The following is a 14,078-nucleotide window of genomic DNA, read 5'->3' as shown; positions in this document are numbered from 1 at the left end:
TGCATCACAGACCTCGCAGCGGGATTTGCATCCAGAGTCACGTTGGACCAATCGCTTGCTCTGGCCTTCTAGCAACAGAGACTCAGCAGCCCCCCAGCATGGAGCAGAGCAGAGGGCAGGCGGAGTATGTTGCATCACCCCTCTGCTTACTGGAGAGGCCAGGGAGAGCTACTTTTCCTCCTCACCTGGCAATGAAGAAAGCTGCATTTCATACAGCGGGGGCCTCCTCCCCAGGCACACGGAACCCAGAGAAAGCAGGGTCTCCCCTCCTGCACAGGTGAGCACACTACGGCAGCGAGCTGCAGGAGCACGGTGCAGCAATGAAATCCAAGGGGTTCTCGGAAGGCAGTGGGGAAGAGGGGTCCTGCCTGCTCTGTTCAGCAAGCGAGCTCAAGGCTGGAGCTGCACTGGACAGCATCCTCCCCGTTCGTAAGCCACAGCAGAGCAGCCCGTAGGATCGCGAGTGGCGGGGGCCTTCTGGGACATTTGCTCTCACTGGTCTTGACCAAATCTCCGGGGTGGGGGTGGGGGCGGGGGAAGGGATCACAAAATTCTGACAAACGATTTACCTCACCCGGCTGGGACGGGCAAGCGTTCCTAAGGGATCTCAACGCCCGTTCCCCGTTAAACGAATGGGCGTTGGGTCTTTCAGTCCTTCCCGTGGCTCGGCTGACGTTTCTTCACTGGCAGTGCAGGACTGCAAAAGCAATCCTGCCATGGGGCAGGAAAGCCAGCTGCTGCTGCATGGACTGCAGACCCAATGGGAACAGGGTACCCACTCAACCTCACAGGCAGAAGGGCAGGCCTAGTCTCTGCACAGGGGTGATCAACCGTGCTCTGGTACAGCCCCCAGAAGAGCAGCAGCGGGGGCAGGATCACACGCTCTGTGCCCAACCGAAGGAGACAAACCGCGTGCGACAGTGACGGGCTGGCCGCAGACAGCGCTGTCAGAGCAGCGGGGCAGCACCCATCCGGTGACATGAGCACCACACGGGCAGGGACGGTGTAAGAACACCGAGACCGGAACAGCCTGACGGAAGAGCTGCGCGCAGAGAGTGAGGAGGGACGGCAGCTCTCTGTTCCCAGCAGCCCCTGCGGCCGGCGGCCGGGGCGGAGCTGGACTCAAGGGAAGGCAGCACAGCCGAACTCGGCCTAAGCTTGCCGGGCTGGGCATTGTCACCCCACGGTCTGCGAGGAGCGTCAGCGACGCCCCAGCTGCTCCTCCCACTGGGTGATGCTGCTGAGGCCCTGGGACTCTGGCAGACGTCAGAGCGAAGAGCACCGCTTTATCCCGCCCCTGCTGCCCTACTCACTGCTTCATGGCGACCAGCTTGGAATCCATGCTCTCCTGCTTCCCCTTCATCAGCTGCACGTCAGTCAGCAGCTTGGTTACGTTGTCTTGACGGACCTTGATGTCCTCGTTCTTTATACTGGACACCTGGAGACCGGAAGGAAGCGGCCAGTGAGGTTCCACCCTACAGAACAGCTCTGAGCGCCCAGAGGCCAGTGCCGATGGGCTCTCCCCCTTGCCCAATTCCCACCGGGCTGAGCACCAATCTCCCACCCCATCCACCAGACCCTCCCCTCCCTGAAGGAGCAGGATCCTCTAGGCCAGACACGCCAAATCAAAGGATGCCCTGGAATCCCGCCGGCATTTCCGATCCAATGTAAAGTAGGGGTGCTACAAGGTTCAGTGGTTCCAGGCCGGGCGGCAGCCAGCTCCCCGGGGCCAGTGCATGCCCGCCACACCACTTGCGGGGAGCCGGAGGCTGCCCTGCGCTGCTGCCTCCAATAGAGTGCTCCCCAGGAGCTGTGCGTAGGCATTTGGGTCACTGCCAAGCAAGAGCAGTCTGGTTACCCGTGGAAACGGCTACAGCCGGCCGTCCCTAGCGCCCAGTCTTGCTTTGTACTATGGCGTATGTACCTTGGGACGTGCCCGTTCCCTGCCACAGTTGAGCCTGGGGCGCTAAGCAGCGAGCCCACAGGAGCGAGGGCAGCTCTGGAGACTCCGTGCGCTTAGGGCAGCCGCTACTGCCGCCCAGCACAGAAACCTCAGCTCACATCTCCACGCCGATGGGCCAGCCAGCTCCAGCGCCAAGCTGGGTTAGAGGCAGCGTCGGAGCGAGCCCTCGCACTGAGGAGACGCGGCGCCGAGAGGCCGGGAAGGCCCAGGGCGCACACGGCGCGGAGCTCTCCGCTCCAATTCTGCCAGTCGGACCAGTCTCGCAGAACCACGGCCGCAGGGCTCGTCCAGAGCAAGCCCAGGGCACAGCCATGGGGGGGGGGAGCAGCAGGCCGGCTCACTCCCACAGTGAGTGTTTCAACAGCTGCCAGGAAGCTCTGACAACCAGCTGGCGGGGCGTGCCCAGGACAAGCTTTAGCACGGGAGAGCTCAAGGACAGGATTAACGCACTTCGCCTGCCCCTTTACTGGCCAGCAGCCCTTTGGGCCCTGCACCTCCCAAGAGGCCACGTGGTGCCGACCAACGGGAGGCCACCACTCAGTGCCGGGGCTGCCCGGGTGGGTTTGGGAAACACACAACTCAAACCTGGCTGGAGGGTCTGAGTGAAGGGAGCAGCCCCCAAGTATCACATGCGTCTATAAAAGCCGCCACCAAGACTCCCAGCAAGAGACACTGGCTAGAGCCTCAGAGTTACGCGCTGACTGGTCAGCCACACGTCTCGTCTGGACCCAGAAGTACACCGGCGGGCAGCAGCAGAGCCCAGCAAAGCAGCTACAGTGCCACGCCGTGTTACGCAGAACCAGAGTTCACCTGCAAAGTTCCGTGAGAACCACCGTGAGGCTCTGGTCAGTGTCACAGAGCCGCTCCCACGGCGGCCGCAACTCGGGTTCGGCTGCAGGTACCAACACGACGGGCAGGACCCTAAGGCTTCCGAAGGGTTCCTCAAACGCCACCAAGCAGGGATGTGAATGAGTAGCCGACGGGTAGCGCTATCGACCCCTGGATCACCCCCTTGCCCTCCGCGCTCAAAGGGACAGAGACACCGGCTCAGTGTCTGGTCCCTCGCAGGGTCTTGGCACAAGCCCCCCCGACTCTGCCATTCCGCGTTCTGAAAGGGTCAGAGCAGCGGCAACGCGCCCTGGGGATCGCTCAGCACAAGCCCCCCACATTCCCCGTTGCGCTCTGCACTCCCAGTGAGACACCCGTGGGACCGGCTGCCGCTTTCAGAACGCCGAGGGCCAGCGGGGGGAGGGCCGTTCTGAGACCCGGCGGGGGCCAGAGACTGGGCTCCTCTGTCCCTTTAAGAGAGCAGAGCGGCTGCGGGGGAACTGTGCTGAGACCCGGAGTGAGCCTTAAAACCCAACGACTAGTCGATGGAAATGCCCTCAACTACTCGGCTAGCAAATTCATCGCTCCTCAACCTCGCTGCACCAATTCCATTTGCACACCTGGCAGCGCCAGGGCAAGCGCAGCCCACAGGCCCCGGCTGGGCCGCGGCTGCCTTCACCTCGAATGCTGACATGACGCGGACGAGCATCCCAGCAAGCACTGCTCTGCGCAGCCCTGCACGTGGAGACCTCGCCCCAGCGGGGCCAGGCAGCTACTCGAAATGAAGGCAGCCGCGAGGTGCACGTGAGTCTGTGTTACCCCCGCGCAAGGGGCAGTGCAGTGATCAGTGCTTGGGACGCTCCGTGGGGGTAGGTTTCCAGGTGCCAGGAACACCTGTGCTTCTCACTGCTCCTGTTCCTACAAACCTGCATCTCAAGGACAGAAACATGAAGATTCATCTTCACCAGACCTTTAACCATTTTTTCCTCATTCGGCTGAGAAACCCACCAAGTGACTAACTACACTGCTCCTCCCTGTTTTGGAGCCAAGGTCCGGTTGCTCTCTGGGAGAGGGTTTGCCATGAGCTCCGCCAGGCCGAACCAGCGCAGAGCGGAGAAATGGAGATAAAGCTCGAGGTGAAATTGTCCCAGTTTGCTAAGTCAAAGTGAATTTGGCTTCCACATTGCAGGCCAACTTGCCAGTTGGTCCCAGGGTGTCCCAAGCGGCATTACCCCCAAGCCAGATGCTAAGAGACAGCAACGAGAGAGCCCGGCACACTAAATACCTGCCCACCGGCTAGCCAGGCAGCGTGGCGCCGAACGGAACGTGACGCAAAGGCACTCGGCAGAGAACAAAAGCGACCGTGCCAAAGTCCCCTTCGCACCCCGAGCAGGCTGCTGCCCTTCCCACTGCGACAGCCACCCCAGTGTCACGGGCGGGCCCGAAGAGCTGCACCGGCACTTACGCTGGTTACTTTCCTCTTGATATTCTCCAGGAGCTGCTCCTGGCCTCGGATGAAGTACGGATGTTGAAATTCAGTGTCGTCCTTCTCGGGCTTCACCAAGCCTCCTTGCTCGATATGGACCACCTTCCGAAAGCCATCTGCAAGTCAGAGGGGACAGTGAGAGGGAGCACACGGCTGCAAGCACAGACCTCAACTGGCTTGCCATGGGCGGCGGCACGCAGCACCCTGCCAGCACCACAGCCTGGGGCCAAGGGGGCACAGGGGCTCCAGAGGCAGTGCCCGGTGTACCGTGGCAAGGGCCGACAGGCTGAGGCTGGCAGAGCCCGGGTGCCGAGCTCTGCCTAGAAGAGAACGCTGACGACTCAGTTGAGGGGGCCTTCGGCGGACTGCCCAGAGCCTGCTGGACTGGAGCACACCAGGACGGAACGCCAGGCGGCAGCAGCAGACCAGATGTAAAATTGCAGTTAAAAAGTGAACCGGGTCAGGGTGATGTTTCCTGCCACATCGCGCCGCGGGCGGGCTGCTCTAGCCAGGCCGGGCGCGGGGTAGCCGGTTACTCCAGTAAGCATGCTGGTAAGGCAACTTACCAGTAACCGCTTCCTCAGTTAACTCTTTACAGCCCTACTGTAACAGCACAGCATCAGTGAGGGCGACCCTGACTTCCCAGCAGAGAGCTCCCAGATCACATGGGCTTTTGAACTCAACGGAGAGACAGCTTTTGCTCCAACCCTCCTCCCCACCGCAACGACCATCCCCAAGCACACCAGCTCGGCCCTGCGGTCTGACACCGAGCCCTCAACTAGGCCTTCCTGGCATTGCGTGGCTGGCTACAGCGGCCAGGCTGGAATGGCAGCTTTTGAGTGGCGCTAGAGGAGCCACTGGTAAAAACCCGATGTTGCAGCTCTACGGCCCGGAGGGGAAGGGGGACGTGCTGGAAAGAGCTCTCCGTACAGCTTCAGCACCAAGGAGGCACTCAGCACTTCAAACACACTTCAAACGGGGAAGAACCACTCCAGAGCATACAAGGCCTCTGCAAAATACTTGGGGGCAGGTCACGAGGATCGATCTCGAGCAGGGCTCTGAAGTGGGACTGAAGTTAGATCACAGCTGGGGTGGAAGAGAGCTCCCTGCACTGCCACAGCACATCCACAATGTAGAGAAATCGTACTTTACTGCAGGCCAGCGGCTGTGTCCCTGGTATTCAAGCAAGCCTTAGAAACCAAAGCCCTCGGCCGTGAACCATGGAGATGACATGCCCCAGAGTTATTCAAAGGACTAGTGTTGAAATGTAATGAAACTGTCATCCTTTCCCACCGGGCGCCGTTGGAAGGCCCACATCTGGAGCATTACAGCTAATCCCTGATAGACTCTCCAGGTGAGGGGTATGAAAGGCATCCTTTATGCTGCTGCCTATCGCAAGAATGTGAAGCCAAAAGGCAAATCTAGACACGTGTGTGCAGAGCGGAAGCGGAGCAGACGGCCCTGAAGCAATGTCTCTAGGATAATCCCGGCATATTTCTGCCTTGCTAGGCTGGCAGAAAGAGTCCAAGTCACCTCGAGAGCTCTCAGTGCTACAGTCTTCTCCCCCACTCGTGCACGCTCTCAGAGTACAGGTAGCCCCAAGAAGCAGCGTGGGCCCCACAAGCGAGCACAGTGTACCCAGGGAGCATGACACGAGCACTACACCGAACAGCCGGATGGCAGGGAACGGGGTAGATGGGTTCCTCTCCTCCATCCCAGAGCAGCAGCTTCTGCTCGGGAGAATTTCATTCAAACTCCACGGGCCCAGGCGGCTTCCCCACGGGTCTCTTACGACGGGCACTTCATGGCTTAAGGGAGAGGACTCACAATGACGGGATTTACTGTGAGATAGCGAGTCCAACTAGCCCGCTCCAATGGGCTACGCAGGTTAGCCACCCAACCGGGATAACTCCACGTTTACCAAGTGGCGCCGTGGGCCAACAGAACCTTCTTTTTCTACTGAAACATTGCCAGGGAGGGGCAAGCACTGAACCCCTCAAGGAAGATATTAGTGCAATTGCTACATTTTTCTGCACCATGCAAACCAAACAAGCAGATTCCAATGGACTCACTGCACACCCTCTCCTAAGCGATACTTCCAATCCACAGACTCGACCAACTCAACTTCCTTCCAGCACTGCACAAGCTGCTCTAGGGACACTCAAATCACGTCTCAGTCCGGGTTTTCCAAACTGCTTCTGACTAAACGAAATCTGAAAACCAAACAGCCACCTACCACAATCCACAAGGCCCTTCCACGAGTCAGTTCCTGGAGTAAGAAGCTATTGTTTGCTCCTGTTGGCAGCTCTGTGGAGAGATTCCAGCGAGGGACTTCCCAGGAACAGCCCAATGTAGATAAAGGCTTCTCCCCCCGGGTTTAGTCCCCACCTGACTTTCCATGATCGGGCTCGTAGGGGATACACCCCACAGCGGAGATGAACGTGTCTGCATTATGCTACTCTTGGAGTGGGGATGGAAGAGACTAGTCGACTGTCCAACAAGCAGGTGCTGATCAGGTAGTCGGCTAGCGATGCAACTAGTCGCGTCCCCCCACCTTGCTGTGTATCAGAGAGGCAGCAAGGGGGGTGGAGCAGGAGCTGGTGCTGAGGGGAGCTGCCTTAAAAGCCGGTTCCCCCAGCACCATCTCCACGGGGGGCAGGGGAGGAAGAGGCGCAGCAGGAAACTGCACGAGGGGGACTGAAGCCGTCTCCACTCACGCTGCTTCTGCTTTTGAAGCGTAGAAGAGCCCCATTTCAAAAGGGGGCCCTGCAGCGGGACTGCCACTTTTGAGCCTGCCGGGCTCTTGCTACCGTTCAAAGACGGAGGCGCCCTTATCGGCTGATGGAAATCCCGTCGGCTAGTCAGCGAATCTCAATGCAGCATCCCTCTTTTGGAGCAGTAAGTCGAGCGCGGCCCCAGTGGGTTGGACAGCTACTTGTACTGCCATTTCATAGTCGGGGGCAAAGGGGGGGGGGGGGAACGTGTTAGTCTGTAACTAAACCAACAACAGCCATCTTGTAGCACCTTGGAGGGAACAGAAATATACACCGTGTCATGAGCTGTCGTGGGCACAGCCCCTTGCTTCAGATGAACCCACCCCTGCAAAAACCCTGGGGCCAACTCCGTCCACACACCTACACAGGCAACACCATCACAGGACCTAACCACATCAGCAGCTCACACAACTGCACATCCAGTAATGTGATCTACACCGTCAGGTGCCAGCCGTGCCCCTCGGCCCCGGACACTGGCAAACCGGACAGTCTCTGCACCGAAGGACCAATGGACGCAAGTCAGGTATTCAAGTGGCAACACAGAGACCTGCCAGGGACTGTCTCATCCGGGCACTCCCTCACGCATCTAAAAGGTGGCTAGTCTCTTAGGGTACGTCTACACTTGCACCCTAGTTTGAACTAGGGATGCAAATGCAGGCATTCGAAATAGTCAATGAAGCGGGGATTTATATATCCCGCGCTTCATTAGCATGATCTCCCTGGCACGCTAGTTTGAATCACAGGAAGTGCGTGCCGGGACGCGTTCGTTCGAACCAAACCCCTTGGTTTGAACCAAGGTTACTTCTCAAAAAAAGAGGAGGAACATTAGTTTGAACCAATGGCTTTGGTTCGAACACACACATCCCAGCGCGCACTTTCACTTTTGGAACAACTGTTGATCGGAGTAACGCGCTGGTGAGATCATGCTAAGTAAGCGGGATATTTAAATCCCCACATCACTGACTATTTCGAATGCCTGCATTTGCATCCCTAGTTCGAACTAGGGTGCAAGTGTAAACATCCCCTTACAAAACAACTCCAGGACTCGGCGGGACTGGCCTTCATCGGCAAATCTGAGATTCTCTTGCAGGGCGTGAACAAAGACATGAACTGGATGGGCCCTTCTATTCACCAGCCAACTGCCATCAACGGCCAAGTGTCAGGCACTTACTGCCCTGCTATTAGCCTCATTTAGCACAGACACTGACTGGGTTTGCCCTTTCTGTCTCCTCCCCCTTTCCCCTCTTTCTCTGCTTTACAATTCAACCTCTGTGCCGCTTGCTCCACAGTCCTCTGAAGCAGGGGGCTGGGCCCATGACAGCTCATGACACTTTACAGATTTTGGTCAGTCTAAGGTGCTCCAGGACCACTGGGTTTGTTACGGTGTTTCACAGTAAGAACAGTCGCCTAAGGCAGTGTCTCTCGCAGGGATCCGCAAGAGCTTACCGGATAGCAGACACACTGGTCAACCAGTCGCTCCCCCCCTTGCTGCCCCCATCACAAAGAGGCAGCAAGGTGGGGGAGCTGGCTTAAAAGCTGGTTCCCCCCAGCTCCAGCTCCGTGGGCGGTTCTGAAATGTACGAGAGCCCCAGGCCCCCGCCGACCCCGGGCTCCTCGCAGCGTTCAGGGGCTCTTGTACGTGTCAAAGGCGGAATACTGCTAGTCCCTATCGACGGAAATGCCATCGACTATTCGATTAGATAACGAATCGCTATTTAACATCCCTAGTCTGGAGAGGCTCATTGCACGTCTCCATAGAAACAAGGGGAAGACTAGACACTTCTAAGGCCAACAGGTAGTGGCTGCCATGGCACCGGAGCTAACTGGCATGGCTCTGGGCAGCAGGGAATGGATTTCAGGCCTCCAGCATTTTTGCCTTGGAGCCTGGGAACCTGTAAAAAAAAAAAAATCACTTTGGTTCAAGAGCATCTGTTGGTGCTGGGGAGCTGGGCTCCTGTTCTCCTCTGCCCCGGGCTGCTCTGCCGAGGGGGTAACACCCTTTGGGTCAAGAGCACTGGAACTCTGGCGAGAGCTGCGGTAGCACAGGGTGGGCACCAGGCCCGCGAGGGTCTCGCTCTTCCCTGGGCCAGCTGCCCGACTCCAAGGCCTTCTCACACGGGAGCTCTGAGCCGCTTTTCAGGCGCCGCTCGGCAAGCCCGCGAGACGCTCCGGAGGGATGCATGCAGCTCCCCGAGCACTGCCGTCGCCAGCACACGGCACAGCAAAGCGGGGACTTACTGCTTAACTGGAACCGGCGCAGCCTCGAGAACCCAGCGCTGGCCGTTCCAGCACGCCCAGAGCCCCACCAGGCTGTGGAGAATCCTTCGGCTCACGCTCGCTCTGACCTTGGTTAGACACCAGGGTAGAGCCCCGGGTCCTTCCAGCAGCCAACACTGAACCTCCCCCCACACCCTGCCCGGTGGGGTGCCCAGCTTCCCTGTGAGAGGTGGGGAATCCGCATCCCTCTGGGATGTTGTTAAATGTCAATTTGCCTTCGCCTTCTTAAATGCTCATCCGACAGGGGGTCCAAAGCCCAGGCACGGCCGTGACACCCACTTCTGTCTGCTTGCTTGCCGAGAGCAGACAGCCCTTCCCCACCCACGGGCCAACAACGTAGCAGACGGGGAAACTGAGGCACAAATAGGACTCAGTTACTTCACCACATGCCCACTCTGGCCCACCCGCTGGCAGTGCTGGACCCTGTCCCGGCCGACTCCAGCCACTGTGTAGGAGAAGGGAACGGAGGGCGCACGTCTGAAGTGCCGAACTAGAGGAGCCTTCCCCAACGTCCTTGCTTCTGGTGCTGGGACTGCGACGGCTCCCCCGGGTTCCCACAGCACCCGCCGAGGAGGCAGCACTTGCCTGAACACACAGGTGCTCCCGTTGGAAGGGAACAAGCTCCCCAAGGAGTGCTTACCTCCCGTTAGCATCCCCCTGTTCTCGGGCCACTGCTCTTTCCAGCAGGCACCCGCTGCCTCCTGCTGCCAGTCCGAGGCTCGGTCATCACAAGCAGGGGTACAGAGCGGGACAGAGCCATGGCAAAGCGCAAGTACCAGATTCAGACACACCCCAAAACTAGCTCAAGTTACTTCAAACAGGTCAGGTTGGTCAGTGTCTACCAGTGACCCACACAGCAGCTGACTCCTAAGGAAACGGACGAGAAATCCCAGAGCTGGTCAGACAAGCTGAGCTCAGTCCGATTGAAAGGAAGCGAGGTGAGGTTCTGGGAAAACTCCAGACGGGCTCCCTCTCGGCTTCAGAGTGGGCACCCCCAGGCAGGGAGGGGCGCCTGCGCTGCACCTGTATCAGTGGGAACGAGGGCCAGAGGCAAACTGAGCCGGAAGCCCCATCTCCTTTGGCTGCTCTGCTCCGTTGCCCTGCTCGATGAAGTGAGCAGAGGGTCGGTCACATGGAGTCAGCAGCCCTGAGTAAAGGCCTGTAACATGGAAACAGCAACAGGCCTGCAACCTAGTGAGCAAGACTTTGGTTCAGTGACCCGGCAGCCAGGAAAGAGGCTCTATTGATAAGTGTATGACAGTTAGGTCGCGCATGGACAGCCATAAGGAGGCACCAGGATCAGGACAGGCTGAGAGCCAGAGGGGAGTTGCAGAACATCTCAATAAAACATCTTGGTACCAAGCGACTCCTCAAGAACTCATGTACATCCCCACCTCGGGTCAGGGCGGGGTCGAAGCGGACAGCACACCACCCCTCCCCTCGCAGAAGGGAGGGAACTAGGTAACAGGGTGACAACCTGGTACATCAGAAGTGATGTCATTTGTTCGGACGTGTCTACGAAAGGGCACTGCAAAGGGTGAGTGTCGACCAACCTTGGGGGTGTGCACTTGTGCTGGTACATCACTACGGCTTACAGAATGCGCAGTGCCCTCGCGTTGAGTCCGTCTGCTAACAACTGTTAATATAAGACACTTGGCAATAAACCTGTTCAGGTGATTTCGATCCTTATCTGATTTGCGGTCTCCCAGGAGTCGGTTGTGTTAACTCGTGCACAGGGTTAATGCTTTAGACGGAGAGAGCGCACACACACACACACACACACACCCCCCCCAAAAGTCCATCCCCACTGACGGAGTAAAGGGCCTGTCAGGAACCCATTGGGACATCCTGAAACCCTGAGGCTACGTCTATACGACGAGTTTTCTCGGCACAATATGCTAATGAGGGACTCATTTGCGTGAGTCGCGATCTCATTTACACATTTTCTGCCAATCCGTTTTGGCAAAAACAAGCAGAGTGGATGTTTTCTTTTTGCGCAAAAACCCCTTTTCCCACACAATTGGTAAACCTCCTTTTTTGGGGCATACGGATCTTGCGGGAAAAGGGGTTTTTGCGCAATAAGAAAACGTTCACACTGCTTATTTGGCGCAAAAACGGAGGAGCAGAAAATATGCAAATGAGATTGACTCATGCAAACGAGTCCCTCATTAGCATATTTCTGTTGCATAGACGTAGCCCCCCTGACGACACTAGAGAGGCCCTCGCTCCACAGAAAGTTAGCCCCTCTGACTGCCCTCTCGCCCTCCGCCCCCCTGACAATAAGACGCCTCAAAGCTCCGGTGCCTGCAGGCCAGGCCAAGCCCCGGCGCGCTGCGCTGCCCTTCCAGGGAAAGCAGGCGGCAGGTGGAGGGCTCTCGCGCTGCCCTGGGTACTTACACATGTTGAGCTGTCGCACGAAGCTGGCCATGTTGTTGTGCTTGAAGTACTTTGGAAGCACCTCCTTGGCAAACTGGCCTTGGTCAAACACATGGAAGCTGTTTCCACTCTGCCAAAACACAAAAGGAAAGGCACGTGTGAGCTGCACGGCGTGGCGGCCCAGCTCCCCCTCGGCGCCAGAGCTCCAGGCTGGCCCCAGGGTGGGGCTCTCCTGGGTGACACGGCGGCTCGGCTGTCGAGAGGAGCGGCTAGCGCAGCAGCGCTTCACGCCGCTTGGGGGGAGGCAGTGGCGGCAAGAAGAGCTGCCGAGCAAGGGAGAGGACAAGTCCTCTAGGCCAGTGTTTCTCAACCTTTTCTATAAAGTACCCCTTTAAAAAAGGAGATTGCGTAAGAACCTCCAGTACCTACCCTTTTCAGACACACAACATGGTTTCCTACCATTGCAACACATTTGTTTAAACAACTTAATTGTAGCCAGGTGGGCGATGAAATTTTTGGGTGTAAAAAGTACAAAAATAATGAAGCGCTGTCAACACAAAAATTCAGTTTTCTCCAAATTTCGGTTGTGTTGCTGTACCGCCTCCCTCCTCCCCCGACTTCTCACGTACCCCTCAGCGGACTCGGACCACTGGCTGAGAAACACTGATCTAGGGCCAGCGATCCTCGTCTGCACCTTGGCATTCTCAGGGGCTGCCATCCCAGACTGTCTGCTCCGCCTCCTACACAGGAGGTCCTCGGGGCGACCACAGCTGTGTGTGTAACGTTTTAGCTAGCCACTCATTCAGTAGCTGGGCGTAAGGAGACAACCAGCATCTCACAACCAGCGCAGTCTAGAGACTAGTCTGATGGCAACACTGGATTCCACTGGGGATTACGAATGGAGGGAAATTCAGCCGGCTACAAAAATTAAACCAGTTCTTTCATTTTCTGCAACTTGTCCCAATCCACCCACTGCTCCCTCAGTTACAGCCACAGTAAACAAACATCTGGGGGGCGCGCAGAGCCATGCAGGAGTAAGCCAAGCGCCCGCTTCGGACTGCAGCAGCTGCAAACACAGTGTATCCCAAGGCTGTCGGGCTCACACAGCGCTCGGCCAAGGCTCACGCCGGGTTGCCTGGAAATGAAGGACTCGCAGGGTATTTTGCAAAAGCAAGGAGCAGAAGAGCGACGAGTACTGCCCGAGGGCCCAGCAAGGGGAAGGGGGCACAGGCACCCTTCTACATATTTAAAAGGAGGTATTAGCAAGACAATCGCAATGCGGCTGCTCCCTTCCTGAAGCGGTCAGCCATTTTTGGTGGGCCGTTTCGGAAAGTAACTTCATCACCAATAAAAGCGCAGCCTGCCTCAACCAGCAGAGCCCCAGGAACGTGACACTCCCACCATTCGGTGTGATGGACGTGGGACAACTTTATTGAGTACACTTCTGTGACGTTGTTGGCACACCATGCCGGGACGAGTGTCAACACAACACACACTAGCTACAGAACAGGAAGAGCTACTTCACTCTGGCAGAACGAGAGGGGACCACCAAAGAATTTTGTCAGGAAGGAAAATCCCCCTGTCCCCCCCTCCCCCCTGAGTATGAAATCCAGCAATAATGCCAGGTGGAAACCAAGCTGCTGACAAATCATTACATGGTAAAAAAGGATTAGCCTTTCTGGTTCACTCTCTGCAGCCTCATCCAAAGAGAGAGAAGGAGAGTGGGTGATTTGCCAAGCACCGATCCGTTTAGTGCAATAGCTAAATTAAAGGCTATTTTAAAGTAGACACTCCTGACTTCAAAACTAAATTAGGTTCTGTGTTGTTATGCTGGTCAGGCCACTGTTCCTTGGCAGGCCACTCCAAAGCACAGGTTGCATGCCTCACCCAACAGCAAAGCCACCCACCGGCCTGTTCCAAGGACGAACAGCTGTTTGTTGCATAGCACAATTACAACTTAAAGGGTCAGTGCTGCTTAGCACAGCATCAAGTCAAGCCTCAGACCAACAGCTCATGCAAGAAAAGGCATCAGCTGTTTAAAGCCCTAGCATGAACCTTCCGCACAGACCAGCAGCCAGCAGGCTGCGAGCAGCGATTGTGGCTGTCCAAGCCAAGACAGCGGGAGGGCCCTGCTTTCCAGACGGCAGGCCTCATTCTGATCCTCTTGGCTTGGGCCTGTGCAACCCTGAAGGCTGCACTGGAGAGTTTGCAAGGAAGGCTTTGGGAAAACAGACTCCCAGGTAAGTTCTTCCCTGGGTCCTTTCTGTGAGGATCGATTGCCTTGCTCTTTGGAAGAGCACTCAGTCACCTCTGGGTTTGTCCTTGAGTATCTGAAAGGCAGCGGGCCAGCCCGGGGGGGCGCTTAACCTCCCGA

The 14,078-nt window shown here is 57.3% G+C and overlaps 1 protein-coding gene across 2 annotated transcripts in view; it reads right to left on the bottom strand.

The window, feature by feature from the left end:
* Positions 1-14,078, bottom strand: part of HSF1 (heat shock transcription factor 1) — a 72,550-nt gene that overhangs the window by 47,193 nt on the left and 11,279 nt on the right. For both annotated transcript variants that reach the window (XM_075916836.2, XM_075916837.2), the window contains exons 2-4: positions 11,726-11,834; positions 4,257-4,393; positions 1,314-1,438 (exon numbers count right to left, since the gene is read on the bottom strand). In XM_075916836.2, coding sequence (XP_075772951.1) covers positions 1,314-1,438; positions 4,257-4,393; positions 11,726-11,834 — 371 coding nt within the window. The remainder of the gene's footprint in view (positions 1-1,313; positions 1,439-4,256; positions 4,394-11,725; positions 11,835-14,078) is intronic.

This window comes from Pelodiscus sinensis, chromosome 2 (genome assembly GCF_052426305.1).
Source record: "Pelodiscus sinensis isolate ZL-2025 chromosome 2, ASM5242630v1, whole genome shotgun sequence".
NCBI lineage: Eukaryota > Metazoa > Chordata > Testudines > Trionychidae > Pelodiscus > Pelodiscus sinensis.
Note: the sequence above shows the minus strand (reverse complement) of the source record. Positions and strands in the feature narration are given on the sequence as shown.